General features: G+C 40.1%; 2 protein-coding genes across 2 annotated transcripts; one reads left to right on the plus strand and one right to left on the minus strand.

Moving 5' to 3' along the window:
* Positions 1-8583: 8583 nt before the first annotated feature.
* Positions 8584-13239, minus strand: nek12 (NIMA-related kinase 12). The gene is made up of 3 exons (XM_072664090.1): positions 11686-13239; positions 9889-10077; positions 8584-9709 (listed from the first exon to the last, which is right to left on the minus strand). The coding sequence occupies exons 1-3, from the start codon at positions 12833-12835 to the stop codon at positions 9552-9554; spliced, it is 1497 nt and encodes a 498-aa protein (XP_072520191.1). The 5' UTR covers positions 12836-13239; the 3' UTR covers positions 8584-9551.
* Positions 13240-14046: 807 nt separating this feature from the next.
* Positions 14047-17334, plus strand: pin4 (protein (peptidylprolyl cis/trans isomerase) NIMA-interacting, 4 (parvulin)). Its single transcript, XM_072663567.1, has 4 exons — positions 14047-14172; positions 14589-14659; positions 15712-15831; positions 17007-17334. The coding sequence occupies exons 1-4, from the start codon at positions 14136-14138 to the stop codon at positions 17163-17165; spliced, it is 387 nt and encodes a 128-aa protein (XP_072519668.1). The 5' UTR covers positions 14047-14135; the 3' UTR covers positions 17166-17334.
* Positions 17335-17411: the final 77 nt, after the last annotated feature.

Genomic DNA, 17411 nt, shown 5'->3' on the forward strand with positions numbered 1-17411 from the left:
GTTTGCTTTGACAGCTGTCATCACTGTTATTTTATTTAGACGGGAAAGATAATATAGCTCAGATAAAGTGCTATATATCTCCACACCCATTCGGTGCGTGCTACTCTGCCAGAGAAATCTGTGCAGCCAAGCAGAACCGCACTACATGTCCTATAGTTGATGAGTTAGATCTGATTTTGACTGCTGTTTTCCAATGCTGTGCTCCTGGGAGAGAACAGAAGCGGACAGTAGGTTCCTCTGTTATGTTGGATGCTGTGCTTTGTGACCCGCTCTGTCTCTGGGGAGGCATCCAGGGCAGGTTGGAGTGCAGGGTACTGTCACTATCTTCCACCTCACTTCTCTAATGCCTACTGTTCCCCAGTCAAGCTGCTTCCACCCTGCTAGGGCCTGGACCATCTCCCATCAATATTTCAAACCTCCGACATAAAGGATAGAACACTCATTTAAGGCAGCCTGGAGGTTCTTATTGTCTTAAGTGCTTTAGTGCTAGGAGGAAGCGCAAACGGCTTTCAAGTTGCAAACCTCCCTCTCTCACGCACTGCTTTTGATGTTTTTCTCAAACCCCCCCGCCTTCTTTTTCTTTACTGCATGTGCTGAGGTATATGCTGAAAATCTCTTGGAGGGTCTTATTGTTCTTTCCTCTGTAACACTATTTTTACACTGCATGTCTAAAAGTTTGTAGACACCTGCCCATTTAAGATGTCTTATGAAATTCAATGTATTAATAGACAGTTTGTCCCTTCTTTGCAAGTGTAACAGCCTCTACTTTTCCAACTGCTGCTTATGCAATATCATTGGACAGCTTAACACGCTTAGAGGAGAGCCCTAACTGCTAGTCCTGTTACATCTGCTAACAGACTTCCACATTGACTAGAATTGTGCTAGGATGTGATGGGGAAGAGTGAAGGCCATCCTACCCAGCGAGTGAGAGCTAGGCCAGATGTGCTGTCTAGGACTCCCAAACAAGTTGCTCTACAGCTAGGATATGCAGAAATGATCATCAACATCATTTAATACTATATCGTCACCAACCCCCAGCCCCCTTCTCATGACAGTGTACACCAAACGTGCTGTCTGTTTAAGGTCAAGGTAACGTTACGCTCCGTTTCCTCAGCTGGACTTCTGTCTTTCTATTTGGAACACACTGATCATTAATGATGACTTTCCTGTGTTAGCGAGGCCAGGAAAAAGGCTGTCAGCCGTGATTCCTCCACCCACCTATTTCCCAGACAAAGAAAAATTATCTTCATTTTTCACACTAGACCACATGACCTATCGGAAAAGCCATGACATGATTTTTTTGAAGACCAGTAAGGAAGTAAAGCAGTCAAAGTCCATGGGCACAAACTCAGAAATAGGATTTAATGAGAAGAATGGATGCCCCGGGGTGCATTTGAAATTGACATACACGCAACGTAAGAACACACTGTTCTCCTGAACTGTTCTCATTTTGTGCAGACTTCAAGTCTGAAAACGGGTGAAACTAACTGCAACATCACAGCTAATTCCTCCATGAACTCTAAACTAAACTTCAAATCAGACAATTGAAGAAACGGCTATTAGCCATGCTGCCAATTGTACAGCAACAGTTATTAGCAGTGGTATATTGTTCGAATATTTTAAAAGGTGTGTTTTAAAATGGTCACTATTTTTTAAGCAGAGGAAATAATCCTTTTTTGCATGTTTATTAGGTGTTCAGTCTATAACAGTGCAACAGTTCATTAGCTGTTAGGTCTATAGCAGTGCAGCAGTTTATTAGGTGTTCAGTCTATAGCAGTGCAACAGTTTAATAGCTGTTCAGTCTATAGCAGTGCAACAGTTTAATAGCTGTTCAGTCTATAGTCTATAGAAGTGCAACAGTTTAATAGCTGTTCAGTCTATAGCAGTGCAACAGTTTAATAGCTGTTCAGTCTATAGTCTATAGCAGTGCTACAGTTAATTAAGTGTTCAGTCAATAGCAGTGCAACAGTTTATTAGCTTTTCAGTCTATAGCAGTGCAACAGTTCATTAGCTGTTCAGTCTATAGCAGTGCAACAGTTTATTAGGTGTTCAGTCTATAACAGTGCAACAGTTCATTAGCTGTTAGGTCTATAGCAGTGCAGCAGTTTATTAGCTGTTCAGTCTATAGCAGTGCAACAGTTTAATAGCTGTTCAGTCTATAGCAGTGCAACAGTTTAATAGCTGTTCAGTCTATAGTCTATAGAAGTGCAACAGTTTAATAGCTGTTCAGTCTATAGCAGTGCAACAGTTTAATAGCTGTTCAGTCTATAGTCTATAGCAGTGCTACAGTTAATTAAGTGTTCAGTCAATAGCAGTGCAACAGTTTATTAGCTTTTCAGTCTATAGCAGTGCAACAGTTCATTAGCTGTTCAGTCTATAGCAGTGCAACAGTTTATTAGGTGTTCAGTCTATAACAGTGCAACAGTTCATTAGCTGTTAGGTCTATAGCAGTGCAGCAGTTTATTAGGTGTTCAGTCTATAGCAGTGCAACAGTTTAATAGCTGTTCAGTCTATAGCAGTGCAACAGTTTAATAGCTGTTCAGTCTATAGTCTATAGAAGTGCAACAGTTTAATAGCTGTTCAGTCTATAGCAGTGCAACAGTTTAATAGCTGTTCAGTCTATAGTCTATAGCAGTGCTACAGTTAATTAAGTGTTCAGTCAATAGCAGTGCAACAGTTTATTAGCTTTTCAGTCTATAGCAGTGCAACAGTTCATTAGCTGTTCAGTCTATAGCAGTGCAACAGTTTATTAGGTGTTCAGTCTATAACAGTGCAACAGTTCATTAGCTGTTAGGTCTATAGCAGTGCAGCAGTTTTTTAGGTGTTCAGTCTATAGCAGTGCAACAGTTTATTAGGTGTTCAGTCTATAACAGTGCAACAGTTCATTAGCTGTTAGGTCTATAGCAGTGCAGCAGTTTATTAGCTGTTCAGTCTATAGCAGTGCAACAGTTTATTAGCTGTTCAGTCTATAGCAGTGCAATAGTTTATTAGCTGTTCAGTCTATAGCAGTGCAACAGTTTAATAGCTGTTCAGTCTATAGCAGTGCAACAGTTTATTAGGTGTTCAGTCTATAGCAGTGCAACAGTTCATTAGCTGTTAGGTCTATAGCAGTGCAGCAGTTTATTAGGTGTTCAGTCTATAGCAGTGCAACAGTTTAATAGCTGTTCAGTCTATAGCAGTGCAACAGTTTAATAGCTGTTCAGTCTATAGACTATAGAAGTGCAACAGTTTAATAGCTCTTCAGTCTATAGCAGTGCAACAGTTTAATAGCTGTTCAGTCTATAGTCTATAGCAGTGCAACAGTTAATTAAGTGTTCAGTCAATAGCAGTGCAACAGTTTATTAGCTTTTCAGTCTATAGCAGTGCAGCAGTTTATTAGGTGTTCAGTCTATAGCAGTGCAACAGTTTATTAGGTGTTCAGTCTATAATAGTGCAACAGTTCATTAGCTGTTAGGTCTATAGCAGTGCAGCAGTTTATTAGGTGTTCAGTCTATAGCAGTGCAACAGTTTATTAGCTGTTCAGTCTATTGCAGTGCAATAGTTTATTAGGTGTTCAGTCTATAGCAGTGCAACAGTTTAATAGCTGTTCAGTCTATAGCAGTGCAACAGTTTATTAGGTGTTCAGTCTATAGCAGTGCAGCAGTTTATTAGGTGTTCAGTCTATAGCAGTGCAACAGTTTATTAGCTGTTCAGTCTATAGCAGTGCAACAGTTTATTAGCTGTTCAGTCTATGGCAGTGCAACAGTTTATTAGATCTTCAGTCTATAGCAGTGCAACAGTTTATTAGGTGTTCAGTCTATAACAGTGCAACAGTTCATTAGCTGTTAGGTCTATAGCAGTACAGCAGTTTATTAGGTGTTCAGTCTATAGCAGTGCAACAGTTTATTAGGTGTTCAGTCTATAGCAGTGCAACAGTTTATTAGCTGTTCAGTCTATAGCAGTGCAACAGTTTAATAGCTGTTCAGTCTATAGCAGTGCAACAGTTTATTAGCTGTTCAGTCTATGGCAGTGCAACAGTTTATTAGATGTTCAGTCTTTAGTGCAACAGTTTATTAGATGTGCAGTCTATAGCAGTGCAAAAGTGAATTAGGTGTTCAGTCCATAGTAGTGCAACAGTTTATTAGGCATATAGTAGTGCTGACTTCTATTCAAACAGCAATTTAGCTTTGGCTAATACACAACCAAAGTCAACAACAAGGCAATGCAAATTTATTTGTATAGCATGATTCACACACAAATGTTGTTTAAAGTGATATACATTAAGACCAAACAAAACAGAAAACTAGAGATGACCTAGAACATAAAATACAATACATAAAATAAGCTTACATAATATTTTATTTATAGGACAACATTAAAAGTAAAGTGCAGGAGAAACAAAAAAAACAAAAGCCCAAGTTCTACAGTTGTAGGCATGGGTAAAAGGTGCAGGCCTGTGTAAAACCTGCTACATCTGGTGCAAATCTTAGATGTTGTGGTTGTTAGTTCCAATTGCGTGTAGCACAGACTTGGCTTAGACTCTTAAAGCAGTTTACACATGTATTCTGGAGCCAAGACACTGAGTGATTTATAGACTAGTAGCAGAATGTTAAAATCTACTTCAAAGCTCACTGGACGCCAGTGTAAAGATTTTAGAACGGGGGTAATCTGCTCTGTACTCTTGGTTCTAGTTAAAACAGAAATGTTTTAAGTCAGTTGGACCTGTTTAATCCGCTTTTCATGAAGTCCAGTTAAAACAGTGCTACAGTAATCAATCTCTGTCAACTGTATCAACTGTATTTGGACAAAAGTATTGGGACACTTGCTCATTCATTGTTTGTTTTCTTTCTCAAAATAAAGGGTATTAAAAAGAGTTTAGTAGAGTTGGAGTAACTGTCTCTATTGCACAGGGGAAGGCTTTCCACTAGATTTTGGAGCATTGCTGTGAGGATCTGATTGCATATGGCGACAAAGGCGTCAGTAAAGTCAGGATGTTGGATGATCACCACCTTCCCAAAAGTGTCCCAAAAGTATCCCAAAAGTATTAGATGGAGCACCAACCATCACTCCAGAGAACACAGTTCCACTGCTTCACAGCTCAGGTTCATGTTTATCTGCTCCAGAGAGTCCTATTCCATTGGTAATACTTGCATACTTTCTCCACAAGGACTAGACAAGCTGTGTGTCTGTGCACATTTGCACAGCTGTGTCAGCAATGAGTTAATGACTTAAAGTAGCTGAATGCATTCGTTAGAAGTGGTGTCCACAAACATTTGGACATATAGTATAGATCTTGTTGGCACATTGAACCTTATGGATTATGGATTACATTCATCTGCCTTTGCCATCTTCTACAAGTTGTCTGACTACCTCAGAATCACTCTCTGTTCTAGGATTGAATAGTCTCAACACTATAGCCTCACTGGTCCAGCATGGCATCTACTGTTTAGTACACATCTGTCTTCCTGCAGTCTTGCAAATGTGAAGCTTTCACAGAATAACTGGGCTGCTCGCCTGAACAACCCTGCTTATTTTTTATTTGCGGCAAAGGATCGCATTTAGCAGCATTCTCTATACTTCGTGACTGTTATATAATGTTGATGGATGATGGAATATAAGTGATAGAACTGTTGCAGTTTCATTTTTGTTTCCCTTTGATCTGTTTAAACCCACAAGTCTTCAAACTGCCTTCATTTACTCCCCTGATGTTTCTACTTCATGAACTGTATATATAAAGCATTTAATACATGGACTTTGAAACTGGGAAAAAAAAGTCTCTTTAATCATAAAACTGTTCTCGGTACCAGCAAGCTTTAAGAGCTTTACATAACTGAAAGTAAAATTCGTACTTGAGAACAGAAAGATACAGAAACTGCCCAGCAGCTCAGGGTGAAGGAGATATTTTTCAGCTTGGTAAAAGAGAAGAAGAACTGCACGGCGTGTCGACAGCGGGCTGTTATGTATTCACCGCTCTGGAGCGACTGGGTCTGACTGAGTGTGAGTGAGGAGAGCTGATGGAGAAAACAATGGCGTGGAAGTGTTGGGCACTCATGCAGAGATCAGTCGATGGCACATCACATTTAGCACGTTGCTTTCGAAGCCCAGAGAAACGAGCGAAGGGCTTTCTAAGTCATTAGCCTCACGATGGACGAAGTATTGACCAACCTGGAAGTGTCATACACCAGGCCATCGAGTGATAACATGGCTGATGGGAATGGAAACAGTTTCACACCAACCTCCCTTTGCAGCACCATCCCACTCTTCCAGCTCAACAAACCGAAATGCACACAGGGATGAATAACGCAGAGTGGACCCTCCATCAGGCTCATGCATTTTTTTTTTTAAAGGCTCTATCCTGAACTAGTCCTCAACTGCTGTTTCAACCTTTCTCCTCCCGCGAGAGTGTAACCTGGAGAAAAGAGCTGTGTTTCGTGGGATTGCGTTTGAATTTTTTATGGGGGGGAGTTGTTTTTCTCTTTAGTCGTGACCCGCTCTTCTTCAGTTCAAGTGAAGTGCAAATTTTCGTATTTGTTCTGTGGGACTTTATCTAGGCCCCGGGGCATTCTACGTCTATTTCTTCATTTCATTCTCTTTCAAATACAGATTGGATGGGGCACCAACACAGAAGACTAAACTTCTGAAGTCATTTTCAGAGTTTCTCTTGCTTGCTTTCAATGCATTTATAAAGAGTCTCATTGCTTGCAATGGAAAGGCACTCTAACCATTACAGCTGCCCTATAGAAATATACACTACATGACCAGAAGTGTCCAGGAACTGCTACTAATTAGTGAATGCTCAGCTACTATGGTGCACCCATTGCTGACACAGGAGTTCAATTGTGCACACATAGCTTATACAGTAGAATCTCCATAGAACAGCATTACCAATGGAATGGGACACTCTGAGCCTAAGGGCACCATTTTCCGTGCCAAGCACTGGCCAAGAGGGGTATAAAACCTCCACTGAGATGTGGAGCAGTTTAACTGGGTTCTCTGGAGTGACGGAGCACCATTTCAATCCCTTTGTGATGGGTTGGATTGGCCTTTATGATCCAGCACTAAACATTTGACATCAGTACCTGTTCTCACTAATGCTATCAATTTCTCACAGTCATGTTCAAATATCTACTGTAAATCCCAGAAGAATTTGCTGTTGCTGCAGCAAATAAAATGGGATTTTGGAAGAAAGGCTGGATGAGTATGCATATACTAACTTTTTGATCTATATATATGGATATGCATATATCTGCTCAATATATTAAAAAATCATAATATCATCAATTATGGAGCATCTTGTAGAGTTAAATTATAAAAGAGAAAGGTCATTCGTTGCTCGTCAGAAGACGTTTTGTGACCAGTAATCCACTGTTGGGAAGGCCCTGCAGTGCTGTGAGGACACATGGCACCATTACGAGAAAGCATTTAGAGGAATGCCAATTAAATACACCCCTAGTGTTTCCAGTCTGTTAGCAAGAAAACACAATGCTCGGTTACCTCACATTCTTGCTCCTGCCGCTAAGGTCATAAATGACTGTTCTGTTGGGCAAAGCACTTGCTGCTAGACGTGACCATTTTCACTCACAGCTCATTGCTTCATCTGAGACGATGAGATCGAATATTACTCCTTCATTTTTAAATGTCCATCGCACTTTGTTGTTTGTCTATGAGGACCTATGATATGCTGATTATTTTGTTTTCAAACCAGACTATGAGCTTATATGGTCTTTTTTTCTTATTTCATTAACCAACCTTTCTTTAACCTTTCCTAAGAAAAAAACAAGATGTTTTTGTTACTGTGCCTTTAAGACTGCTATAAGTAGACTTGTGGTCAAAGGTTTAATTCTGAGGAGTTTCTAAAACCAACATAGGGTTAGGATTATGCATACAGGGTCAACAAATATACATACAGCAGCATTTTGCTAAATGACTATTAATAAGTTCAAGTATAGCCATCAATAAGCTTTTGAACAATATTTAACGAATTCAGGTGGAATATTTGACCACTCTTAGAGAGTGTGAGAGTAGAGTCCAATTTAATTAGTTGGTTTTAAGCACAGTCCATGTGTTTTTGATAGGACAAGTCAGCATTTTTTTAGGAAGCCTTTCCAAAAGCTTAATGTTAGCGAACCAATTTCCTCTCAGCTGAGGGTGACAGTTTGGGTCTTGGCAAAGTGGCTACAACTACCCAACATCTTGTACATCTTATGTTGGAGTAACTGTTTCTACTGTCCAGGGAAGGCTTTCTACTAGATTTTGGAGCATTGCTGTGAGGATCTGATTGCATTTGGTGACAAGAGTATAATGGTGAGGTCAGGATATTGGCTGATCGCCACCCCACCTCATCCCCAACTTATCCCCAAAGTATTGGATGGATCACCATCATTCCAGAGGACACGGTTCAACTGCGAGCCATGGAGCCATGGAGTCCTATTCCACTGGCAAGGCAAGCTGTGTGTGTGCATTTGCACATTTGTGTCAGCAATGGGTGCAACTTGAAGAAGCTGAATTCCTTCATTCAAAGGGGTGTCCACAAACATTTGGACATATAGTGCATGTTGACTGCTTGAACAAGGTAAGAAACAGTACATTTTGACACTAGGTTAACAAATACTACCAAAACTCTCTTAAGGAAATTTAGGGGAAAAAATTTTATGATGATACAGGACCTTTAAACGAACTGCAATGTACAGTGCTCACATGTGCGACACCTTTTTCCCATCTATTGATGTCATTTCCCTTTGGGACGAGTGAGGAGGAGGAAATGTATGTGGGAAGGATCAGCAGCTGTAGCCCATCAATTTACAAATGCACAAACCGTGCTCTCGTTCCTGCTTTATATTACAGCTCAAAGGAGGGAGACATGGCCAGACATCTGGTGCACTTTCGTCTGATGTACAGTATTTACTCAGCCGTACTCAGATGATATGACCATTCCCAGATCAAGGGAACTATGTGGAGCTTGTCAGTTAACAACATGTATATTTCTCTTGTCTTGTTGTGTTGTTTTCTTTTATTAAAAACTCATAATTGTTGTTACAAATTTCCTCGTTGTAACCCTATCTGGCAGTATTTCATTTACGTTCTCTCTCTGTCCCCACCACTACTAATCATCATCATCTTAATTACAATCATTAAATCACCACCATCTGCAAATCATCTTAATGTATGATTGTCATTACACCAACACAATGAAAGTACTAAAAAGAAATATATAATATAATAAGAATAATTAAGAGCAGCACACAATAAAAAAAAGCCTGCATAATTCCCTTATTTTCTTTCTACTTCATTTTCTAACTGTAGACTGCCATCTACTGGTAATGCAGTGTAGTGCATAGGAGGAGGAGCTGTCATTCTAATAAAAGCACACATAATTACTTAAATGAAAATATTAATCCTTGAAATATCCCACTTCTTCACAAGCATGAATCATGATACATTACAAAAAAGCATGCAATAAATGATACAGCAGAAGGACTGGTCTTCACTAAAACGCTTTGATCAAATTTATTAGCATGGTCTGCCAAAGTGACCTAAAACAGATGTGTATATGGCGTAAGAATTACGCCTGTTCAGCACGTAGCCTCCTGGTCAATGTTGAATATAAGATAGCAGGTCTCCAGATGGTCCGTCCCTACCGTGTGCTGGAACTGAGGCTGCAGGTCTTCTGGTCTCAGGCCGTTCAGAAAGTGCCCACTGATCTCCTCATATAGCAAGGGCCCAACATCCTCTGCAAAAGTCAGGATCATACCATTTAAGTATGTTGTTATTCATAAGTTTTTTTTTTTTTCAAAGTAATAATAATTACTTGGAATGTAACTAATAATCAATATGCTTAAAATTAGATACTTATTACTACTAAAAAAAGGGCTATAGGCATGTTTTATGAACAAAAATCTGCATACTGACCAATGTACTTCTCTTTCAGAGTTCTCATGGTGATTGACAGGCCACCAGAATCTTTCAGTTCCAGGGAATCATCTTCTGAGAGGGACTGAATGACATTTCGAGCACAGCTCACCACTTCAGCCAGCTCCTCCTCCTCAGCATCCTCAAAGTCATCTGGGTACTCCATAACATCCACATCATCCGGAGGAACTGCAACCACAATATGTACCACAACATGTACCACACATGTGTTTACAGGCAAAACATGCTCTTCATCCCAAAGAAAATTTTGATGAAGGTGAGTGTTGATGTAGTTCGTTTCCCACTTACACCAGAAGCAGTTGATCATCTAAGACATGTCTGGTATGTCTGGTTTAGAAGCTGCTAGACTAACATTGAATATGTACTTTTATATACAATTTATTGGTTTTCAGCACAGTCCATATATTTTTAACCCATTTCCTCTCAGCTGAGGATGACAAGTTGGGTCTTCTGCCCGACCATGCCAAAGTGGCTACAACTTCCAATACCCAGTACTTGCGTATAGTTGTTTGAAGTGATGATCTTAGAATCACAACATTTCTGATTTGTGTTAATCGATGATCATGTCTCAGATCTGCACTAGGCTAACACTGGAGCTACACTGTCACTAATCCCATCTCTGTAAGACTCTAAAACATGTCTCAACCCTATTCAAAAGCCTCCAAATCTTCATTTCAGAAAAATCGATGTGGTTTAGAACACGGTACGACTTACTTCAGTCTCTGAACTAAACAAAAAAGATGGCAGTCTATGACCGCAATCACTCAAGCTGCATTTCTAAGCCCAGGCTAGTATGTATGAAGTATTCCCTTCATATACAGTCTAGAAATGCAGCCTCTTCGTTCTAAGCGATTTTGAGGACTCGACTGATGTATCCTTCCTGGTTCTTGGTTACCCACAGTTCGCTGTGCACATATACAAAGCTTAGAACCACTGAACCACAAAAATGGTAGAAAACACGGCCTCCGGAGAAGAGTTTGTCCCAAAACATTCATTTCCATAAAGAAATGAAAAAGCAAGAGGCCGCAATTGAAGGAGCAGGACCTTTCTGGTGATTCCACCACACTGCCTCCTTAGACTGTTCCAGTTGTGTGACTAACAAGCTACTAAGAAGAAGGAGTCTTTTTAGGACAGTCCTTCCAGGGAACCACCCTGCCGGGGCCGCAGCCTAGGCTTTGGAACACAGCTATTCTGGCTTTCGCCTAGTTTCTTCTCAGGGGTGGAGCAAAATCAGACGATGGTTGGAGCTCCTGATTGGAGAAATGTAGTCATAGTCATTCAGTGAGCAGCTCACATGAACTATTTGGCTAGCTAATTTGGCTTTTGCAGCAGCAATTAGCAGATCATCTGCTGTGTTTGTGTTGTTTCCTGTGTTACCATGATATTTTCCATTCAAGCCAACCAGCTCTTCACTTACATTTGGTGGGACTGTATCTTAAACCCAGTGTTTGGTAGCAATGTTAATCTAGGATGTCCCATTATAATCTCTAGATGAGCAAGATTAGCATCTAAAAAGTAGGCTATCATGCTCAGCTATTCAAACACTCTATTACCTACACAGCTAACAACATTACAGCATAACAATCAGACAGTGTGTGTGCTGTTTCAGATCACATTTGTTTTAGAATTTGAGTCATTTATTCTTTCCCTTGAATACCCATTCCAGCATTTCCTGCTGATTTCCCCATACCTGGTATCTGATCTGTGTCATTTCTAGTGGCATGACGAGCCTGTCAGTGCATATCAGATGATACGTATCTCATCTTCTTGGCTTACCATGAGTCTCCTCAAATGGACGCTCAGGACTGAAGGAGGCATCCTTCTTTGAAGTACCTTCAACAGATGACACGCTTTCATTTTCTTCAAAGTCTTCGGAATAATCAGACTCCGTTGTAGCGTGGGCCATCTCCTCATCCACTACAAGAGGCGCCTGATCGTCTCCTTCCACACTTGGTGCTTCTTGCAGAGTGGGCATTTCCACATAAACAACAGTGTCCTTCCAGGTCAGTGTTGCTTCTTCATTCTTTACAGCAGATGTGACCTCTGTAACACATTCCTCTCTTGTCTGAGGCCTGGGCTCTGCATTAACCTTGGTCAGTTCTGTCTCTTGATGCTCAATGAACTGGCCCAGATGTTCTTGCACATAGAACATGCCCAGGATGCTGCTAGCACTCGGCCTGTTCTCAGGAACCAAGCACAGCATTTTCTCGATGAGTGAGTGAAGGTCATCTGAGTACTGTCCTGGCACTGGGCTGTATTCACCCTTTATAATCTTGTAAAACAAATTCAGCAGATTTTTTGCCCAAAAAGCTGGCCTGAGTGCGCAAAGTTCATACAGTAAGCAGCCAAGAGCCCATATGTCGGATTTTGTGCTGTATGGGATGTCCTGGCACAACTCAGGGCTGAGGTAGCAGGGTGTTCCTACGCAGGTGGAAGCCATATCCAGAGTGTGGTTCATTATCTTTGATATTCCGAAATCTCCAAGCTTGATGGTTCCCCTCTTGGTTAACAGCACATTGGAGGTTTTAATGTCTCTGTGAAGGATTTTTGTACTGTGAATGTAGCTGACTGCCATGAGCACTTGCACGAACCAGTTCATAATCACATGTTCGGAGAAGTACTCCTCCGCCTTTCTCTCTTTAACCTGGTCATCCAGTGTTCCCCCGTCACAGTAGTCCATAGCAATGTAAATGTGCTCGTTTGCAGCGTCATAGAAAGTGTCACTCCACGTCACAATGTGGGGGTGCTTGAGAGTCCTCAGAATTTCAGCCTCTTGCAGGACAGCTTCTTTGGTCTTTGTCTTTCGAGAGTTGTCAACCTGGATTCTTTTGACAGCATAAAGCTTCTTTGTGTCTTTGTGTCTCATCAGCAGGACGACACCTGCTCCTCCACTACCAAGTGGTAGAATTTGGTCGTATTTGTCCATGTTGTTCTCCTCACCTAATAGTTAACTGGCTAGCTGACTTATTATAGCCTAAACTGACCTGCAAAGCTCATTCATCCACCCTACTGTGTATTTCAGTCTAATTTTCCTAATTCCTACGTAGTGATAAATTCACAACCCATTGCCACTTTCCTGTCGTTTAACACCCCCCTGATTTATTGGCACTACATACAGAAACCTTCGTGAAAATAGACAAATGCGTCGGCTTACTAGCACATTTTCACGTTGGTTTTATTTTCGAATAGCACAAACATAGCGTTGGATTTGAAATATAATTAGCTGAATATAGCAGAAGCTGTTTGTAAATTAAATGTCTGCACAAAACGATCTATCTATCTATCTGTCTGGTTTTCTTACTTATTCAGCTGCTAAAACTGTCATCTCCGTCCTCGGTTTGTTGTGGTCTAACCAAGTCATTTCCATGGCAACACAGACGTGCTTGAAGAAGCGGGCTTCTGATTGGCTAAGAGGACGAACCGCTCCAGACATGCTCCCCATCCCTCTGCAGCTCTACGCTTTTCACACTGACAGAAGCTCAGGGCTCAAACTGTAACGTTGCCATTATTTCTAGACACATCAGCCACTGCTTGCAAAGGAGCAAAAATGCAGATTATAGATAATTATACCATCGTTAGCATTATAGATTATAGATCATCATCTCGTACATTCCTTAATGCGTATTTTAATTATTTAAAATTAATTATTTCATATATTTATCTTTGTGTTTATAATTCTATTGTTAATGTTTTTTATATTTCTTGATATTTTTTGTTTTTTTGTTTTTTTTTTTGTATTTCTTCTTAAATTTCCATGTGACCGGACAACCATGCAAGCATTTTACTGCTGATGTTACTGTGTTTGACTGTAAAATATATATATATTTATATATAATAGTGGTAATAATCAATAAGTAATCTCAAATAGTCTTAAATAAATAAATCATATTATTATAATTTACTATAATTTACATTAACTATATCTAAATTTTAATAGAATTGTTTAGTAAAGTTTGTAAAGTTTTTGTAAGGTTTTGGCCATTGCATGTAATGCCTCGTTTTAATGTAGTGGTTCCTTTTTTGTTATTGTATATATACCTTTTGCCTGTTTTCATTTCTAAATATATTATCAATGTCTTGTGAGAGAACACATTTATCAATCTGAAAAATAAGGTCCTCCAACACGGAGCAGGGGGAGCTGGAGAGAAACACTTGGCAACTTGGGTGCTGTGTGTAGTCGCGCTGGTGCAGGGCAGGAAGCTAGCTTTAGCTAACTGCTAACAGAAATGCCACCAAAAGGGAAGGGTGGCAAGGGTGCAAAGGGTGAGCGATGTGTTTTAATCGCAACTGATTATTTCTAGTAATAAACTGCATTTATTTCCGTACTTTAGTGAAATATCTTGCACAGAAGGCTAGCATGCTAAACGACTCTTGACAGTGGATTTGGGTTAGCTTGAAGCTAGCTAGCATTAGCAAACCTGTCATCGTATTTGTGCATTAAGTATTATTAGCACTAACTAACCATCGCTGCAGCTGAGTTTACCTACTAAGCAGTTGTTGGGTACGAATTTACTAGCTAGCTAGTGCTAGATCATTTGTGTCAACTTGAGCTGAAGTAAGCAGATGTTGCTAAGCTATTGCTAAGTATGCTAGCAAGCAGAGCAGTCATGTGGTAAGTTTGCAGATGTTAAGCTTGTATCGGGTCTGTTCTCTTTTAATGATTACGGATTTGTCTGCAGGAGCTGGTGCCTCCGGCAGTGGAGACACCGATAAGAAGGAAAAGGCCCAGAAAGGAGGTACAGCAGTGAAGGTAAATAAAGCACATGCCTATTTGCTTCAATGTTAATAACTGGTACATATTCTGACCTGTACATTTGTCTTCACAGTTAGAGGCTCTGACCCTGTTAGTGATATTGGAAGCCCCTGCAACCATTTATGCTGTCTGTATGCTGTCTATTTTTACTGTAGTTTTCATCATAAAGCCACCAGACACATAAAGTATTGCATATTCAAAATTGTGTACTGATCTTTATCGCTACACTTTTTGTCGAAAGGTTTGTGACCACCTTCTAATCCAAGGTGTCATCTCAAATGAAGGGTTTTAATAGTAAGTTTCTCCCACATTTCATCCCGCAAAACAGTCTCCACTTTGTTGGTATGGCTTTACTCTCGAAAGTTTCTGTAAGACCTTGACTGCAGTAGCAGAACACTGGATAGTTCAGGATCTCCTACGGCATGCCATCCCAACCCAAAGATATATAATAGAGCTCGATCACTGTAGTTTCACTGCTCCCTGGCACACTGCTGGAGGGAGCTCTATACCCATCCTGGATGACACTTGCTATTGTCCATGGTGAACTGGCAGATGGACCAAAGCGGCTCATTCTATTGAAATTCTGTTACTAGAACAGAGATCTACACATTTGGACGTAGCTTTTATATATATATATATATATATATATATATATATATATATATATATATATATATATAGCTTAGTTTAGAGCTTATATTCCATCACAAAATACAAAAGTGGAGCTGTCTTTGACTTCACTAGAATATTCTGAACTGAACCAGGTATATTTGTCTTGAGTGGTCACCCAATCTATGTATACAGAAGTTAATAAAAGGATTGCTTCACTGTAGTCAAATTTACACAATTTTCACCTTCCCCGGAATCTGGTCAACTGGTGTCCAAAGTTTTGCTCCTTTACTTCTGCACTGAACCATTCTCTCAATAAATAAGTATTCTGTTCAAGCTGCATGCTGACTCGACACATTCTTCATCTCTACCTGTGAGTTAAATGATGTTAAATTGTAAATTGTCACTTGAATTGATGTTCTTGGATTTCAACCTCACAGGTTCGTCATATACTTTGTGAAAAGCATGGGAAGTGCATGGAGGCGATGGAGAAACTGAAGTCTGGAGTGCGGTTTAGCGAAGTAGCATCACAGTACAGCGAAGACAAAGCTAGACAAGGAGTAAGCAATACTTTTATGACATCCGTTCCATAAATAATGTGAACTAGAAACACAGGCTACAGCCTGGACCCCCACTCATTACTTTTGCCTTTAGTATAGGTAAAACCACATCAGCAGTACAGTACAGCTCTGTGCCTTTCCTGTTCAAGCACCTGATTGTACACATAAGGCGGTTTAGAATCAATCTGTAGGTTGACTAGGGTATGTTGTATCAGTTGAAAGTGCTAAATGCAGTGATCAGGACCTGTAGTAGATATTGGTGGATCAATCCTGACAGATCAATTCTTCTGATGCTGATGTTTTAAAGAATTGATTCTCAGATGAAAATATTGATACTGGGTGTTATCTGTAGACAGTACACTGAATGTGCTGGAGTTGCATGGACTCCACAAGTTTGTACTAAAGTCTCTGATAAGTAGATGAAATCCACATGCCCTGGGGGTCGTCTGGACACGAGCTTCAGTGAAAGAGATAAGACTGATTGATTTATTGAGGTTTTTCTTGTTATTTCCAGCTTGAAAAACAAATGTGTTTTTCAGTATGGTTTCAGACCTCAGAGACCTTTGTAATGCCCATATTTAGTAGCTTTCGCTGCCCTTTTTTGCACAATAAGACTTTTAGAAGTATTAGCAGTGGATTTGGGATATTAGTTTGGGTCTTGGAGAATCCCTTTATCTCTACCCTCTAGGACTACAGTTAAAAACCTATATTGTGTGTTGAAGTTTCAGTTGTTCCTGTTCTTCACCAGTAGATGGCAGAATCACACCTGCTTTGATGCACCTTATTGGAAAACGCTCTCGGACAGAATAGAGAGGAATCTTGTCTCATTTGTGGTATAGATTTCTAAATTAGGTCTCTAATGTGAGCGTAAACGAGTGTGTCAGTATTTAAGCTTGGCTTCATCTTTGTCATATTAAAATGTTAACCTTAAAATGTGGTATTTTTGTAGAGTTTTTAACACATTAGGTTCCATGTATTGCTTCCAGACACCATTTAATGATTGCAATTATCTTCCATCTATGTATATATGATTAAACATTTTGTTGGTATGAATGAAATATGAGTTTTTAGATTGATTAGATTAAAAGACCAAATAAATGTCATCTGGGCAGGGATCAGATTTCATTGCTGACCTGCCAAAACAAGCCTAAGAAAGTTTGCTTTGCATTTGGCAGGGTGACCTGGGCTGGATGACTCGAGGATCAATGGTGGGACCATTTCAGGATGCTGCGTTTGCACTACCTGTCAGCACAATGGATAAGCCAGTGTACACGGATCCTCCAGTGAAAACAAAGTTCGGATACCACATCATCATGGTTGAAGGCAAAAAGTGACCCCTGATCCGATCATGCCACATCATGTGGGTTTGCTGATGGCTTTTGTTTTTTTCCAGTTGCTTTGCTGTAACGTGAGCAGCAAATTATTTTGTAACACTGGCTGATTTTTTTTTTTTTAAACCATGTATATATCAGTTAATAAACACTGAAAAAGGTGAACTTTTAATGTGAGTGTCTTGCGTTCTTGTCTGTGTGAGACACAATGCTGCAGTGACTTGTCCACAGAGTGGGCAGTGTTGAGTC

This window comes from Salminus brasiliensis, chromosome 19 (genome assembly GCF_030463535.1).
Source record: "Salminus brasiliensis chromosome 19, fSalBra1.hap2, whole genome shotgun sequence".
Lineage (NCBI taxonomy): Eukaryota > Metazoa > Chordata > Actinopteri > Characiformes > Bryconidae > Salminus > Salminus brasiliensis.